Genomic DNA, 18,631 nt, shown 5'->3' with positions numbered 1-18,631 from the left:
TGTGTGTGATATGTCTTATTCTTCTATTTTTGTCCAAACATTATTAAAGACACATTAATGAGTCACGCTGCTGCACTGGGTGACGTGTTCCTTCATTACCATGAACTCCCACACTGTCATTTATTTCAACTCAATCCCCCCCACACACACATACACACACATACACACACACACACACACACACACACACACACACACACACACACACACACATAATCATGCTGGAGCACTGAAATGTGGATGAATCCACTGCTGAACATAGTCCACCTTACTCCTGTTTGAGTAGTGTTAGCTAAAAACTACAGTGCCCCGCAGGTTAAAAAGGCTTTTTGATAACATAATATTATACATTGGTGACTTGGAGCTAATGGGCTTGGAGCACAGACAGACTGTGGAAGTTAGAGAGTACTATGAAGCGACTGAATCTAATGACAACATATAGAATAATGCCTGACATATCTTTCAACCATAAATATTACTGTAATTAAACATTTTCCAATGGATGCTGGAGAATTATAGATTTTTGAGTCACTTCATTTTGTATAATTTAAGAATCAATTAACAGACTCTGCAGACTTGCTTCAGTTGTGCTTGCACTCACATATAACATCATAAATTATGTCTGACTCATTTATTGTTCTAGTTCTTTGAAAATCCTACATTGTGTAACCTTAGAAAGATAATAAATTATGCAAAAAAGCAATAATATTAAGTATTTATGGTTTTTATTAAGTGTCCTACAACATGTAAAAATCACCAGTGTTGTCCTATGAAAGCAACATTTGAACATAATTTAGTTTTGCATATTAAAAAAGTGAAAACCAGATATTGCAATCTGATCTCTGACCAGTAGATGGCACTGTGGTTCTCTCTACAGTCTGATCCACACCCCATCCCCTCTCTCTCTCCCTCTCTCCATCTCTTTCATTCGCTTGCTCTCTCTCTCACTGACCAAGAATCCAATTAGTGGTCAGTCTGGGGGGATTTCACTGTGAATCCTCCACCAGCCTGGCATCAGAGATCTCTGAGTCTCACACACACACACACACACACACACACACACACACACACACACACACACAGACACACACAGACACACACAGACACACACACACACACACACACACACACACACAGAAAGACACAGTAACAGTCCCTCCTGCAGACACACACACACACGCACAGGCAGACTCAGACACGCATACAGGGACACATTCACTCAGTGTGTCTGCTCTGCTCTACAGGTGGCTTGTTAGCCCAACTGGGCTGTACTGGGTGTGTGCGTGTATGTGTGACACACACACATACACCCACCTACATGCACACGTACCTTCATCAGCAGCAGACAGTTGGCCATAGAGTACATGACCCGGCTGAGGCGAGACCTCCACAGTTTAAGAGATGCTAAAAACAGGGAGAGAAGAAGACACTGTGAGACACTGTTTTTTTGTTTTTTTTAGGTTGATTTCCTATTTTCTTTTTAGGTTGACTTCTTATTTTCATTCCAACTTTTTTTTTTTTTTTTTGGGGGGGGGAGGGGGGGGGTGTCCCTGCATTGTTAAACCCCCCCACCCTCCATCACTCTATCCCTTCCATTTCTTCCTCCTCCTCTTCTTCCACCTCCAGGTTTATTTTAAGGCGAGGTGGTGAGGAAGACACTGCGGCACACTCCACTTTCCTCTTCCCTTCAGACATCGTGCCTTGTGGAAGAGCTTGTGTTCAGACCTATTAGTATTCATCGCTGTGCATGTGTATGTGTGTGTGTGTGTGTGTGTGCGTGCGTGCGTGTTGTGGGAGAGGAGCTAATCACCCAGTAGGGGTCTGATGTGTGAAGGCAAGGCCCTGTGTTATTGACTTGACTGCCGACTGTCTGCGTGGGCAGGGAGAGGAGAGACAGAGGGCACAGCTATTACACTGCTTTTAAAAAAAGGGGAGAAACTGGCAGCGCCGGTGCACCCTCACACATACGATCCTACACGCGTCACCCTGCCAATTTTCCCAATTATAAGCAGGCGTCTTGGTACATTTAGCTCAACTTCAGCGAGCAGCTTCTTGTTATTCATTGCCCTGAATTAGCTGATTAAATGGTGTCTGGTCCCTGTTTAAAATATTGACTCTCAGCCTCGCTAGAAGTTGCAAAATTTGTGGTCACGAGACCCGCACACGCACGCACGACTGAGCGAGGACCGCATTAAGATGTATGGCTGTGTAGAGCGAGTCCATTTACATCAGGGTGTGCGTGGAGGTGTGTCTACCTAAAAACTGGTGAATTTTAGATGAAGGCGTCTGTGTATTTCCCCACCACACTTGTGCAGATGTGAGTGGATTGGATAGGATTGATCTGTATTGATCTGCTTGGCGTGAAGGGCTGGAGAGACCATTTGATATTCAGTGCGAGTACAGAAGCAGTGAGGTGCTAAACACTTTTAGAGCACCGCATTGGTGTGTTTGTGTGTGTGTGTGTGTGTGTGTGTGTGTGAGTGGCCAAGGTATGCTGCAGTCCTGCACCAGGTGTGCCTCTGCTTCAGTGCTTTGTGTGTGTGTGTGTGTGTGTGTGTGTGTGTGTGTGTGTGTGTGTGTGTGTGTGTGTGTGTGTGTGTGTGTGTGTGTGTTACCCACTGGGGCCCATGACCTCACTCTCCTCCCACAGTGTGATGCAGTCTGGGACTGAGGCCAGGTCTGTAGCCAAAAGTCTGTGCGCGTGGGCGTGTGTGTGCTTACCTTGCCTGTTCTCCTGTGTTAGGGTGATCATGCTGCCATCCTCAGCCAAGCCTTTCTCCAAGTTCTCGAGAATCTGTTACCGGGGAGGGGGGAATAGGGGGGGGTGTAGGAAAAAAAATCAAACTTCAAAGGGGGAAGTTGTTTCACTGCCAGCACTAAAGGCTTTTTATGTTTGTATTAGAATCTGCATATTCAATAACGCAAAAATCCAACCATATTTGGCTGTTTACACAGGTGGGCTCAAGGATTTGTATGGCTAATGTGCTTTTCTGTGGGTGTGTAGTTTTATTGTGTGAATACTACAGAGTATGCATATCTTTATGTTCATCCAGGGGCTGTGTGTGTGTGCGTGTGTGTGTGTGTACTAACGGCGAGGCAGACAGTTTTGAGATTGTGCAGGCGGTCCAGAGCCTCCTGGGGCTTGGCCAGGTACTGGGGAAGCTCGGCATGCAGCAGCCGCATGGAGAACGGCACCATGGAGCCTGTTAGGAAGGGAGAGAAGAAGGGAGGGAGGGAGAGAGGGAGGTAAGATGAGAAGAAAACAAGAGATGGAGGGAGAGAATGTGTGAGGGAAAGGGGGGGGGGGTAAGACACAGGGTGGGATGAGGACATAACAGGAGAGAGGGAGAAGACAAAAAAAAAAAAAAGGGAAGGCGGAGAGAGACAGAAAGACACAGAGCGCTAGATGAGAATATAAACCCATCCACCCACACACAGACTGCACACAGCCCTGGAGGCAGGAACCTACAGATGGCATTGAGCTACGTATGGCTGCTTATTAAACCCTCTCATCTCTCTCTCTCTCTCTCTGTGTGTGCTGCACAGCTCCATCACTCATCTCTCTGCCTCATCCCTCTGTCTCTCTCAGCCTCTACATCATTCACACTGTCTGTCTCTCTCTCTCTCTCTCACACACACACACACGCGCATGCACACACATATCCCTGAGGAAGAGCCTGTATTCAGGTGAGTCCCCGGGCTTTGATCAGGGTCTCTTTGATATTGTCATCAGATCTGAAGCTCAGCTCACTGGTCCATCTTTGGCTGCTGCTTCTACCCGTCTGCGTATCTCAATTTCTATCTCTCTCATCTATCTGCTTGTGCTTCCTATCTACCCATCTACAGAACAAAACACACACTGCTTTCTTCCCCCATTTACCCCAGTGTCTGTATTACTGCCCTCTTTTATAGGGTTGGGCAATGTCTACTGAATTGCAAATGACGATGAACAGCATGTGATGATGATGATGATGATGCCCACAATGAAATGTCACAATGGACAATGATATCCTTGTTGGGGGGGTGGGGGGGGGGGGCCTGTCCATCTTCATTTAACCTGGTTCACTGACTCCACCACTATCTGTCTCTCCTCTGCTCCGCTCCATGTGTGTGGAGGGGCTGAACCCCACCCTTCTCTCAGCGAAACACAAAGAGCAGGTGAGAGAAACTAGCACCACCATAATTGACAGCAAAAACGAAAAGAGGAGGGAGGTCCCAATGGTTGGGTGCCCTTGCAAAAGGCGCCACTTATATAGAATTAAAGGTAAATAACTCTGTCTGTATGTTATTTACCTAATTCATGTGCACTCAATTCATATCTCCATGTGAGAATCTCTACTGTGTTTTGCTGTAATTTACGATCATGCTAGTTTCTCTCCTCTTCTCTACTCTCTGTTTCACCAAGCCACCCACACACATGGAGCGGAGCAGAGGAGAGAAGTGGAAACAACGTTTTACTTTAGTTGACCACAACTACACTCGTTATGTTACTGTTTGTGAGTAAAAAGCCAATAGGAGTGATTTATTAATATTATTCCTGCAAAAGATGTACAGACAATAAAGGGAGGGGGGGCTTTAAAACCATGATGTTACAACGGTAGGGGCCTAAGTGGTTGATAACTGTCAGCTATCGGTGATGGACGGGGGCTAGAGCCTACTCTGTTACATCATTTTATCTTTCTGCTGACCGAACATGGCTCTCTTGTGGCTTCATTCTTCATTCTGTTTCTCTAAGGGTGTCAGCAAGTTTCATCAGCTTAAAATTAAAACTTTTAATGCCTTTACAGTGTCTGTTAGAAGAGTCGTACCAACTTTGGAACTGAGGGGGGAAAACAACCCATGGAAGCGCAACACTGTGAATCCCTTGGAAAAACATATCCAAAAAGGTACCCTGTGGAGTGTTTGACCGCTATGGAGTAATGTTTTAATGTGCTGGTCCCTATTTTGTTGCATCTCATACTCTACCAACCAACACAAGTACTCACGTGTATGTGTAAGAGCATGTCAATAGTTTCAGGGTGCAGTCAGAGCAAACTTTGTGAAGGTGAAATTCTTGAGCAATATTACCTCATTTCAGTGCAACTGTCATGATCAGCAAAGTCCCTTGTAATGTTAAATAAATGTAATGGTTGAGTTCAACTTTAGTAAAGATTGATATGCAAATCTAAACCATTAACCAACAAAAGAAGACATTTTCAAAGAGTCAATAGACCAAACATCTCTTGTTTTTGGAGTTTGCATGTTCTTAACTAGCTAACGTTTTGATGGTTAGCTTGCATGCTAACGTAGCTCATGATTTCTGTGAATTTTGGAGGATGTGAGTACATATATAGTACAAATGTTAAGGCAAACTTGGATATTTTTCAAGCGTAGTATCTTAAAATTTGACTGTTTTAGGCAGAAAATACACATACAAGTACATATGTGACATGAGTGACATATGCAAAAGTGTAAAGAAGGCCCTGAACTAAATGTAAAGAAAGTGAAAATTAATAGATGAAATGTTGGTGTTCTTTTGTTGCATTAAGTTGGCTCTCTCTATTATAAGCTTCTAATAAAGGCCTAGAGGTAAATAAAGGACCAGGCAATTATTTGAGGAAATACAGTATATTCAGTTTCAGACATTTGACCACTAACTAAGATTTGGAGATCCCTTGCTTTCTGCTTACTCGCCTGCCTCAGCATATTAATTTATTTTCCCAGTCTTGTCAGCATATCCATCTTTTTGTTTGGCTGACATATAACCAGTCGACTGTGGTTTTCTTTGGGTTTTTTAGTGCAGAGGTTGATACTCTTTCATCCAGAAGAGGAAAAAAACAAGGATCCTTTTCAAAGAAGCTGGGAAGGGTAGTTCTTGACCACAAGCACATTTTGCTTGACCTGAGAAGACTAGCACATCTCCCTTTCTCTCTGGTAATATATTGATTCATACATGAAAGGAATCTAGACTGAAATTTAAGTGTACACATACAGCTTTAAAAAGGACATGGCTGAATGCTACTATTCAGGCATTCAGGTCTTAATATTTCTGAGTCGAAATTGGACTCAACTTTTCATTTGGCAAACAAATTAATAACTGACAAACATTGATTCCTTCTCGAGCACTCAGTCGATCCTAATTCTTTGGAGAGTGATACATGGGCAGCCGTCTCTTAAGGCGTTCTAAGAGTGCGATCATGGGTAATAGATAGTCGATGCGAGCGTTGGGCCGCAGAAAAATTCGACTTCTGATGCCAGGCTACAAAGCTCGTGCCAGTTTGTCTGCAAGCACCTAGCAGGGCACAAAGCGTTTAATATTGAGCAGTGGAAAGTCAATCGGTGCTCTCTTTAGAAGGCTGTGCGGTGTAGCTTCAAGTCTGCTTTTTTTTTTGGTGTGTATGTGTGTGTGCAGCTGTGTCTCTGCTACTGCCTTCACTGTGGTAGCCCGAGGGGCGAAGCAGATCCAAAGTAATGGGAATACATTAGAGAGCAATTCATGCAGTGTAAAAAGAGGAAAAACAAAACCAAAGAACTGCTGGAGACAAGTAGAGTTGTTGGAGCTTCTCAACGATACAGTCTAATATCAAGCTCCTGGCAGAAACTTTCCTTTGAATATTTAATAGGACAGTGGTGGTATGCTTGTGCATCCTACAAAAAAAAAAAAAAAAAAACGTGGGTAAAATGCAAAATCCTTTCGGAGACTGGGCTAGTAATGCATTCAAAACTCACAGATATGAGTTTAAGAGAAGCCTTTCAGCACAATCATGAATGCTTTTCAACCCTAGAGCCAGCCTTCCAAGAGAATTCATATAACAGCTTTTGGACATGAAACATGAAAAAATGATATGAAATGATGTATGATTTAACCATGCAAGAGTATCTATATAAAAGTCTTAGGGCTCCACATCTAAAGTGCTTCTCGGCCATAAAGGTAATATAATAATTACCCTAGAGGATGGAGGATGGTATGGCTTTATACGAGCTGTGTATGTGTGTATATACCTCTCCTCCCAGGGTAAACAGTGGGGTAGTACTCATAGTAGAGGTCTGGTTGATCCAAGTTGCCAAAGGGCTCAATCTCCAGCTCAGCATTTTGGAAGAGGTTCAGCTTGGTGAGGAGGGCCAGCCGCACAAACCAGAGCTGGAAAACACACACAAGTACACATCCTTCTATTTGTAAAATGTATAAAACATGAATCTAATAGGTTCTTATTCACAGAGAGGTACATCATGCAAATCCTCCAATTTCCACTAGCAACAGACTTTTGGTCACTTCTGTTTTGATAAATCTTATGCTACATTGTCTAATACACATTTCTGGACATATGAACATCAACATTTTTAACATAAGTTTCCCTAAAATTTGGCTATTAAAGACTTCTGACCAAGACATACTGAGTAGAGATGTTTCAGTTACTGGTAAAATGAATTAAACAAAATCACTGGAAATAATAATATACGTATAACTATCAAGAAACAACAAAAATACAACAAAATAGAGATGTATCTTTGTCATTTTGGCATTTCTCTGTTGCAATTTCTTGTTAACTAATGTATAAGCAGAGTAATATATCTGTTATTTCCATGCATCACCATGTCCATGTACTGTTCTCTATACTGTTCCTGTGCTAGCTGATGGTCCTCTGAGTTAATCTGGTCTGACTATTTGTGTTGTTTGTTGTACATTGGGAGACCACTATAGAAATCAGCCACTAGGCTTTGTTGTGCTTTTCACTGAACACAATAAGTTACTGCAGCGTAGAGTTACAGCAAATGTTTTAACCATTCACCCAAATCTGACAATGGAGCATGCTGTACTGTTGTGTTGGCCTTCTTTACATCTACAGTTCACAGGCTGCTACAGGACCATGTTGTGCAAACTCTCAAGCACTTTTAACAGCACACAGCCATATACATATGGACAAAATCCAAGACACATGCAGCAGTATCCTGATCTGTTCTCATCAAGGATGGACTATGCCAATGAGACAACAGCATGGAAGGATCCAGAAGCTCCTGAACAGCATGTGAACCCCCAGAGAAACTGTTCTCTGGACCCCTGTCGTTATTTTGTAGCACGACTACGCTGCCTCTTGCTGTTAACAGACTCTCGGATGTCAGAAATGGGCTGCATAGCTAGAAGTGATGATACAGCTTAGCAGAGTTCAGTGTTTTGACGGATGAACATCTTTATAAAGAAGTTAGAGTGAGAAGACTTTGGAGGAAAAAGGGGAGCTGATATAAATGTATATGTGGGTGATGAAACTTCACTGCGATCTGTAAGATAACTTATTATTTCTAATTGATTGTTAGCAGCTTGCAATGAATTTGGACAAATCACACTTCTCACCCACACTGCCAGACTGCAGTGCAGCATATTCTTACAGTGTTTAGTTATATTCTGCCTTTCATTACCTGGATTATTTATACAACAGGACATTCTTTTTTAAAACAGTTTAATCTATTAATACATAAATAACATATTAGAGCTGAAACGATTAGTTAATTATAAATGTGAACATTTTTCTAGTATTTTTAACATATAATAAACCAAATTATTAATCAGTTAATTGATAAAATAATGTGCAGATTTATTGGTAATAAAGGGAAAATGTTGCATTCTTAGTTTGTGTGCCTATAACTTTTCATAGCGCTTACAGTCTGTGACAGTTCCACCTGCTGATTGCATCCTGTGGGTGGAACAGTGGGTGGTAAAAGGTTAACAGAGCTGCCCAGCAGTTGTTTTTGTTTTTTTCTTCTGATGCATACTGCTTTGGAATGAGATGATACATCTGTTTTGCTTTACGGCTAAAGTCTGGACTGTCCAGTTTAGGGAAAATTAAGAAAAAATACCCACAAAACATATTAAAGACACAGCCTTAAAACCTGGACTTTAAAACTGCTTAGATGGTTAATTCGTAGTTGATTCATCTCAAATCTTATGCAGAGAAGCAACCACGGGGGTGGGCTTCTTAATGAGCTTATGCAGCAATCCATCTTCTGGATAGAGCAGCACAGGAACTGAAACTGGGCTTGCATCAACACTGACTAAATGTATAAAAGCAATGAAAACTGTGTGTCTTCTTATAGATGCCCTGTCTAACCTTCTGTACAGATGTATTATAGAAGAAGACCAATTCTCCATCTATCCTCTCAAAGTGAAATTCAAAGATATCATCAGTTTGTAAACCAAATGGAAATGGTCATACAGTATTAGAGAGAGAAGAGAATTTCATTACATTATTATTCAAGTATAAGCACATTTTTAGGTCTATCTCTAAACAAATTAAGTGCAAAATATAAATGGCCTGGCTTCATCCCAGTCCAACACCCACAGTAACACAGAGATAGACAGACAGATGAATATATGGATTCAGAGAGAAAGTCACTGGCGTGCTACCTGCAGTGAGTCGGTGGTGTGGGAGGTTGGCTGGCCAGCTTTTCCATATCCCTGACCATGAGCTGTCAGCAGTCGGCCTGTCAGATCCACTGCAGCCCGCCAGTTCTTAGTGCTCTGCAGGGGGGAGAAGAGACACAACATACAGGATGTGAAACACACACGCCAACATCATTGACTCGATGAAACATATCAATGTGGTTCCACTTATTTTACTCACAAACACACTGGAAACATTGCTAAAAATGGATCACTATTAATCATCAAGTTTGAATTTTAACAGTTTCATGAGGATCATTTTAGTCATGCTAGAATCTGCAGACAATCATGGTCCCCAGAGGAAGAATCCTTATTACTTTAGTGATCCTCTGACTTTTCCTCAAGTGCCACCATGAAGCTGACATTACAAATATTGGATGGATTGCCATGATATTTTGCACAGATCTCCAAGACACTCAGAGAATGAATCCTCATGGTTTCTGAGAATCACTTGACTTTTCATTGCCACCAACACACATTGGTGATGACATGATTTTTTTCCTATTATGTTGAAATGGTTGGCTTTAGTGAAATATCTGGACAACTACTGAATGGATTTCATGACAGTCAAATCAATGAAGTGGAAAGACAAAAACAAAGACTGGAAATATTCTTCAATTAGTTTTTTAATACCAAATGAAATCAAATGTCAAGCTGCTTATCTGCAATGGGTAAAACAACAACACAGAAGGTATTGGAACAAAAAAACAGAGCCAAGGACCTTTTTAGGCCTTACATTTACAGAGTTAATATCTGGCACAGCCTAGATACAAAATAAAGGGATGTTCAATCATATTACTTATAATTCCTGATAGTGTCAATTCCAGATTGATGGTAATGGTCTAAGGTCTAATGCTGCAAAACAAATGACGCTCAATGAGCCAGGTGTGTTTGTATGTAGAAGCACAACTGAAGCGTTAACAATGGTGTGTAGAACTGTCAGCCATTGAGACTGGAGGACAAAGTACACACACACACACACACACACACACACACACACACACACACACACACACACACACACACACACACACACTAGGATATTAGCGGCATCTGCTTCCACAGGAGGTGGTACAATAGGTAAGAGGAGGACAGAGGTGGGAGGGGGGGTGTAGAGTCACCCCACCCCATCAACACACATGACAAGGTCAGCTTGCCGATTGGGTCCTAAGTGCTGTGCCATTCATCACAGCCAGGGAGCTAATTAGCAGAGAGGAAAGAGGACTACCTTCTTTCTATTCATCTGTATCACAAAAACTCATCATCCTTTCCTTCCCTTCTTCCTCAGACTGTTTTCTCTTCCCCTGCTTTGCTGCCCATCTCTCCTCCTCGTGAATTCTCCCACAGTCTCCTCTCCTTCCAACCCTGCCTCCATCTTGCTGTTGCCTCCTTCTCCTTCTCCTCCTTTCCCTTTCCTTTTCCTCCCTCCCTCTATTCCAACTCTCATTTCTGCCTACCTTCGTTTTCCCCGCTGTCATTGCTTCCTCCTCTATTGCTCCTTCCCTCATCCCTCCCCTCCTGCTCCTGCCCGGTGCCAGTAGCTGCGCTGCCTCTGAATCTTCATTAGGGGGGGAAATGAAGCTGAAAACGAGGAGGCAGCCAGGATGGCCAAAAGCAGCTGCAGTCACTCACACACACATATCGTACAGTACGCTACAGTACACCGCTGCCCTGCCACAGGGCATAAGAAGACAGGTGTGAGTGTGTGTGTGTGTTTCTAGGTGTCTGTGTGCAACTGGGAGATGGGGTGAGTAGGGGAAATGAGAACAGCCAGCAGTAGTGCACAGTAGCTGCATTCCTACACACACACACACACACACACACACACACACACACACACACACACACATACACACACACACACACAGTATTAAAACAGGGCACAGAGGGATAAGGAGTTTTAACAGAGGTTAAGCAGGATAGGGATGGAGGAAATCTGGCCCACATGTACTGAAAGAGAGCAAAAGTCGAAGAAAAAAACTGAAACACTGAATTGGAAGAGGAAAAAAGGAAAAAGCAGTGGGTAGCAGAGTGAAGAACAGGAGATGAGGAGAAGGGGGCTGAGGGCCAAGAGAGCTGCAGAGAGGCACCACGAGGAGCTACAGTGTTCACCCCCACCAAGCTGAAAAACGTCAACTTCAGCTCAGGAGTTATGTAATGATGCAGCGTCACTGCTACACGTAGCTTTATGGTCTGATATTATCTCCTACTAGGCTATGATTTAAGGCCTTGAACCAAAGCAAAGATCACAGGCATAATGGAGGAGCTGTGATTTTAGTGGACGGCAGGCAGGATTTGTGGTTTGATAGGTGATCTTCTGTGACCTGAAAGCCACGACTTCGGTCTCCATTAAAAGGTTAGCGCGAGGCCGTTAACGTTTCTTGAGAGAGAGATAATGACTGATGTCTCCCTGCTCTGCTGACATCTCAAACGGTTGAACCAGAGCTCTGACCTCACTGATGAAGAACAATCATAAGATGGGCTGTGTTCAAGATGCTAATCTTACATTTAGAAATCTACGAGGTCTTGTCTTCAACCATCAGAATACATTACATTGATTGAACTTTCTATTCCATCTTTTTAATTTCACCAGGTCAGACTTACTCTGGTAATGTTTTTTCCACAGAAATGGTATCGTCCAATTTAGCTGCCGGAAAAAAGGTAAAACTCTATGGCTCCAGCTTCTTAAATATGAATATTTTCTGCTTTTTTAGTCCTCTATGACAGTAAACTTAATATTTTTGGGATGTGTGATTGTTAGGACAAAAGAAGACCTTACAGGGGGCGCAGGTGGTCGAGTGGTTATGAGCACATGCCACATACGCAGCGGACCCGGTTCAAATTCCGGCCGGAGGACCGTTGCTGCATGTCACACCCCCGCCTCTCTCCCGTCTCTCTATTGCTAATAAGAGGAGTCTATGTCATTTTATGGACATCTAATCTATTAATCTAGAAAATAATTAACAGATTAATCCATAATCGTTAGTCTTTAGTAATTATTACCTGCAGCCCCATTGAAGAGGCAGACAGGAAATGTGGGGAGATAGAGAGGGGGATGACATGCAACAGATCAATGACCCACTAGGTAGAAAATCTTTGTCATTTTAGCCCATTTTATAGTCAAGCAGATAATACATTGTTTTGGTCACTGAGGTTAGTGGTGCTTTGTTAGCAATTTTAAATACAGCAGGAAAGAATTATCCACACATTTGCTAACACGAATAGGACCAAAATATACACATTACATTATTATAGGCTTGAAAAGTTGACGTAAATGTATTTCTCGCTCACACAAGAACATGCAAAGTGTTTAAGGACTGCTTGCCATAAATGCCATTAAGCATACAAACCAAACGCTGTCACTCTCCACGTTTGACTGATTTCAATTAACAGCAATGGGAAGAAAAAAAAGAGAAACAATAGCTTGATGGGGATGAATAATTTAGCTCAGCGCAAATGACTCCGCAATAATGCATAATCAGATCCCCCAAAATCAAATGAGCAGGCATTATTGCCAGTGATGTTAAATGAGGAATTGACTACAGAGGCTTGGTTAAAGAAGTGTGTTCAAGTTAAAGATTTATTGTCACATACACATTATCAGGATAATGGCAGTGAAATGTGTTTCCAACAACAAATACTAAATACATCTGTGCAAAAGAGAACTACTGTTTGTCTACCAGGTGTTTGAGGTGACTGGGTGTTACAGTCACTGAGCAGCATCCTCATTTAGCATCTGGACCGCTCGGGGGAAGAAGCTCTTCCTTGCCCTGGTTTTACACTGCTGTTCGTGAATGTCCTGTGGGGCAGGTAAGGGGCACTATGTGACACACATGGCTGTACAGAGTAGCCTGCTAAGTGGCTTTGCCAAACCATGGCGTAATGTTCCCAGCCAGAAGGCTCTTGATGTTGTCCATGTCCTAAGCAACTGTGGGGAGTGCCTGAACCTGGCCAGGCAGCGCAGGAAGTTGAGGCACTGCCGCTGTACCTTCACTGTTATACTGTCTGTGAGATTGGTAAATGAGAGGTCCTCTGTGACGTGGACATCAAGGTATCTGAAGCTCCTTACACTGGAGTCCCACTGATGGTGATGGGGCTGTAATCCATGATCTGCATCCTGCAAAAGTCTACAACCATTCCTTTGTATTTCCAACAGTAAGATGATGTTGTCTGACTCCATGAGGTCAGGTTCTCCACCTCTGTGTTGTCAGCAAACTTTACCAGCCTGTTGGAGCTGCTGGTGGCCACACAGTCACTGGTACACAGGGAGTACGGCACAGGTTGAGGATGAAGCCCTGAGGGTCTTCGGTCCTAAGGGTGATTGAGGAGGATGATGTATTTCCTACTCTCATCACCTCAGACCCTCCTGTCAGGAAGTCTTAAACTCAGCTGCAGATGGAGGGGTGCCTAACTCTAATCTATGAAGAGCATGCATATGTAGTTCCCACCCCCTTTGGTCCAGGTGGGAGAGGGCACAGTGCATGACGTGGGATGGCATCACCTGTGGATTGGTTCGACTGGTAGGCAGACTGTAGTGGGTCAAGCGAGCTGGGTCATGAACAGGTTACGGGTCAATGATACTGGCAGGTAGTTGTTAAGTGATGTGTTGCAGAGGTTTATGGACCAGGGATGAGAGTAAAAGGTTTGAGGCAGGTGGGGATGAAGGCTTTTGTAAGGGAGAGGATGAATATGATGGTGAAAACTGGAGCGTGCTGGTCAGGCCAGGATCTTATGACATGCCCTGGGATGCTGCCTGGGCTGCATGCCTTCCTGGGATTTACTCCTTTAAATACTGTCCTCATGTCATGCTTTCTGATAGAGAGTGCACTTACCTTCCTGGCAGGATCACCATTTCATGCTGTTTGGGGGGGCTAGTGATGGTGGGATTAGCCTCAAAATGAGCATAAAATTAATTAAGCTCATCTGCCAGGGAGACGTCAACGTGTGCCGTGGGGAGAGGTTTCTTTTTATAATCCGTAGCAGTCTGCATGCTCTGCCACAGACGTTTGGTGTCCAACTGTTGAAACTGGGATTCCTTCTTTTCTCTGTACATTCCCTTGGCTTCCTTCACTGTCTTACGTAGGTTGTAGGAAGCCGCCTTGTATCCTCCACGTCTTTGGTCATCAGCCTTGTGTTGTAGGAAGTGGCGTGCGTGTTAACAGCCTCGTGGAAGGATGGATCCACCCATGGCTTCTGGTTAGGGAAGACTTTGACTGCGGTGGTGGTTAAAGACAATTCTAATAGAAACTGCGGGTAACCAAACACTGCTGCCACAAATAAAATGACTTTGTCGTTAGAGCTACGTCAGAGTATCTCCTTGTCAACGTCATCCGAAGTGTCCTCTGACTGGATGGCCCAGAGACTGATGTCGCATTACCGGCAGGGTTGATCCAGATACAGATAAGCACCCTTCTCTATCTTCGTGCTTGCATTGCTTTGAAGTGGTCTGAGTTGCGGTAAAAAAAAACCTCTCAAAAATGGTGAGTTATGTACGTTTTTTACGTGATATGTGATCATTTTTGTAAAGAAAGCTAAGAAATATACATAACATGATGGATTTCACAAAGTTTTGGGGAGAAAGAGCGTAGGCACCCGTTGTTTGGGGCACCATCTTCTTTACCATCTGCCTACACATATGCCATTGTGTATGTAGGCATATTTCCAGAAAGATAGTGGGGAAGAGCTGTTTTCTTTTATTCTCTGTTTCTGGTTTTTGAGGACAGTGGGGAGTATACCTACCTTTGTTCCTGGAACAACAGAGACACTAGACAAAAGAAGAGAGGAAGAAAAAACCGGGAAGAACTCAGATGTGACCCCACAGGGTGACAGTACTGTGCTGAAGATGTCTCCCCAGGAAAGTACTCAAATCCAAAAGCTTCTGAAGCAGCTCACAATTTCCACAAAGAGAAACTACATCCAACATTTTTTTGTAGCAGTAAACTTCTATTCATTACACATCTCAGACTGGAAAAAAAAGATAATAGCCATTAAGTTAAGCATATGTGGCAGGAGTAATATTTACCTAGAAAGAGAGTCTGACTAATGGACTACCTAATGGATGTTTGTATGTACCAGGTCGATTGTATTAAGATATGTCATCAAGGGGAAAAGTCATTATAAAAGCAGTGCTAATGGTGTGATCTTCTCTCATTTTTATTATTCACACTGGGTGGCATAAGATTTTGAGTATGGCTGGAAAGTTGATCTGTGACATAAAGCCTTCAGTTTTAGTAATCAATGTTTTCCATTCGTTATTTGTCAGTTTTGAGTGGCTTTTGTGCTGTTACATTACCAGAGCTGTGAACCTTGGATTGGAAAACTGGTTCATAGCTAATTCAGCCTGGCTCGAAATATAATGTGGTACAGTTCAACACCCCCTCCACTCAAAAAAATGTTTTTTTTCTTGTTGCTGCAGTTGAATATTTGTGCTTCACTGTGCAGAATGATGTATTTGCAGAGTGTGACACTGGAAGGCTGTTTTATAAAAAAAAATCTCTTGCTAAAAGGTTGAAATTTTCCCTGTACTCTCTAAAATCTGTTTTTTAAGGGATGGATTTATGTGCATTATTTGTGTCATCACAACTAGTTCATAAGCCAGTCCTAGTCCAATATTCAAGTAAAACAAGTGTAATGTGGAAACATGAAGCCTCCAGCGCACATACACTGAGAATGGACTTCACAGGGCAGTAAGAGACATCTTCTGTCCACCAGTTTAACTTCTGATATGAACAATATTTACAATATTTTGGGGAGATGAAGTAGACTATTTTTGTGGAAAAATCATATCAGAAACACATTATTATTCAAGAGTATGTTTTTATATGTCTTAATACATATCAAGAGGGCATCTTTAAATGAATAGTTTGACATTCTGGGAAATAAACTTATTTGCTTTCTTGCCAATAGACTAGATCTATTCGATACCACTATCATAATTGTGCCGTAAATATGAAGTGAATGTTTCCAGCTGGTTAAGTTGGTGAAGCATCAAGAGTGGAAACGGGAAAGCAGCTAATCTGGCTCTGTCCACATTACAAAATCCACCGACCATAGAAAAAAGTTATTTGCCAGACTATTTCTTGGACAACTGTTACTTGTCACCTTAAGTTAGCTGTTTGGGCAACTGGCTGAAACCTTATATTTAATGGACTGATATCATGTCATCTACCAACTCTAAGTAAGAAACAAAATAAGCAAGCAAGTATTTCGTCAAGATGCTTTCACAAGAGATTTATTTCTCTTCTGTGACAGTATACACAACACATGGGCCCTTCACAATATTTAATGATGACAAAACTGACTACTATAAACAGCATGGCTACAACTATGTACTGGAACTCCTCAGAGATGTACACACTCTTGTTGAACAAACATTAGCCAAGCTAGAGCACAGGTACTGTACCTATCCAGCAGAAATAGTGAGAGCTCGACAGTAGCTGCTTATGAATAGTCAGCTCTGGTCAGTTGTTCCTGTGGTCCATTTCCCCACCTTCAACGTGTCGTCATACACTACATAGCCATGAGGTCATGCTTCACATAAATGCTAAACCTTACCCGTGTTGCTTTTTTTTTTTTTTTTTTTTTAATGCTGGAAGGCAGGGTAGCAGAATTTTAGTGTGTCGACATTTAAATGAGCAACAAAGAGAGCGAACAATGAATCTTCACTCAAACGACAGATATAGACACACAGCAGGTAATTCAGTGTCTCAGAGCACGTCTGGCATCACAAAAGACAACTTTATTGATTGTAATTAACAAGTGTGACTTCGATAGTGTTACAATGCTTCACACAGACTCCCACACGCTCACACCCACCCAGACAAATGCAACAAAAATGTGTACGCATTTCGTCCTCTATCTCTCTCACCCACACCCACGAACACATCTACATAATTAGTCTCGTCGAAAGTTTAAAAGGGGTGAGTCTTCTTAATTGTGTTGAAGATCACAAGTTCAGTGTGCCTTTTCCTTTGGTGAGTTTAAAAAAAAAAAAAAAAACCTGAATAACAAAGCTTGATGAACAAACGAACGCCCACTTGTTCTCTCGCAAGACCCGAAGCCTCCAGGCGAATCAGACTTAAAAAGGCTTCCTCCACCCAGCTTTGGTTAACATAGAGCTCCCCTGCAACTTCAATTAAGCTCCAGCATTTTGGATTACACAGAGGGGTGTGGGAAAAAAAAAAGAAGAAATATGCTAAAAGTGCATGCCAGTCATTGTAAGAGTGGCTAACTTTACTTTGATGCCTCTGTAGTTGGGTGTACAGACACTTGAAACAGGGGACGCACAACACCGCCCTCCAGTTGGAGGACAGCCTGCTTGGCTACTGTGCAGATATGAACTTCACACAGCAGCCATTTTGCCTCCCACAGGCAATTGCTGGACTCTTCAAAAAAGTATCACCGAGAGACGTTGAGACACAGACTGGCGTAATATATATATTATGTGGAGACACTGCAGTGGCTCACGACTTTAAGAGAACTCAACACACTCCCTGAGATGGTTCAACGCAGCTTCCAAATTCTAAGTGAGGCTCCTCTGGGTAATATCAACCACTGAGTGACTAGTGGGCAACTGGATAGCTTTTGATGGTGTGGTTGTCAACAATAACAGTGTGTCCCATTTCCCTTCCCTTCTCCTCTGAGAGTGCTGCTGAAGACAGTGTTCAAGATAAGTTCTGTCACTGTCTTAATTCACATCCAATGACTCCTAAAGTATAGCACAAGCACACAGTAAGTTTTCCCATTACTGCAAGAGCTGAAGTTGATGACTGACTGACTTGGGGAGGTTATTCATTGGCCATCAGCTCTCTCAGTTATGATGACATTGTTCTTACAAACCTAATTGCTGAGGGAATATGGTGAACAATGAAGTGATTAGGGCAAGAAATAATTAGCCACCAGACAATTGAGGTTAAAGGTTAAATGTTGGGGGTTTCCTTGACACAAACGAGTTCATACAGTGTGCGGTCTCAACATGTCTGAAGACATACATGTTTCGAATGGTCACAATTAAACATTGGGTGAAAAGACTGCTACTATAAAGAGAGGTGATTCATAATAATATCACAAATGGGAATAACCCATGCACACATGTTGAACAGTCTCTCCTCGAAGGTATTTATTACGTTGCAATCGTTTGTCCAAAAATGATGGAGGTAATTGTGTGAAAAATGATAGAGAGCTTAAGAGAGAAGTTCAAAGCCCCCCTACTTTCTT

General features: G+C 42.6%; 1 protein-coding gene across 1 annotated transcript in view; it reads right to left on the bottom strand.

The window, feature by feature from the left end:
- trappc12 (trafficking protein particle complex subunit 12) overlaps positions 1 to 18,631 on the bottom strand; it is a 37,795-nt gene that overhangs the window by 7,022 nt on the left and 12,142 nt on the right. Inside the window, exons 4-8 of the mRNA XM_053336287.1 lie at positions 9,380 to 9,493; positions 6,982 to 7,120; positions 3,091 to 3,203; positions 2,722 to 2,794; positions 1,331 to 1,404 (exon numbers count right to left, since the gene is read on the bottom strand). Coding sequence (XP_053192262.1) covers positions 1,331 to 1,404; positions 2,722 to 2,794; positions 3,091 to 3,203; positions 6,982 to 7,120; positions 9,380 to 9,493 — 513 coding nt within the window. The remainder of the gene's footprint in view (positions 1 to 1,330; positions 1,405 to 2,721; positions 2,795 to 3,090; positions 3,204 to 6,981; positions 7,121 to 9,379; positions 9,494 to 18,631) is intronic.

The sequence above is a fragment of the Scomber japonicus genome, chromosome 16 (assembly GCF_027409825.1).
Source record: "Scomber japonicus isolate fScoJap1 chromosome 16, fScoJap1.pri, whole genome shotgun sequence".
In the NCBI taxonomy this organism is placed as follows: domain Eukaryota; kingdom Metazoa; phylum Chordata; class Actinopteri; order Scombriformes; family Scombridae; genus Scomber; species Scomber japonicus.
The sequence above is the reverse complement of the archived record's forward strand: the minus strand, read 5'-3'. Positions and strand labels throughout refer to the sequence as shown.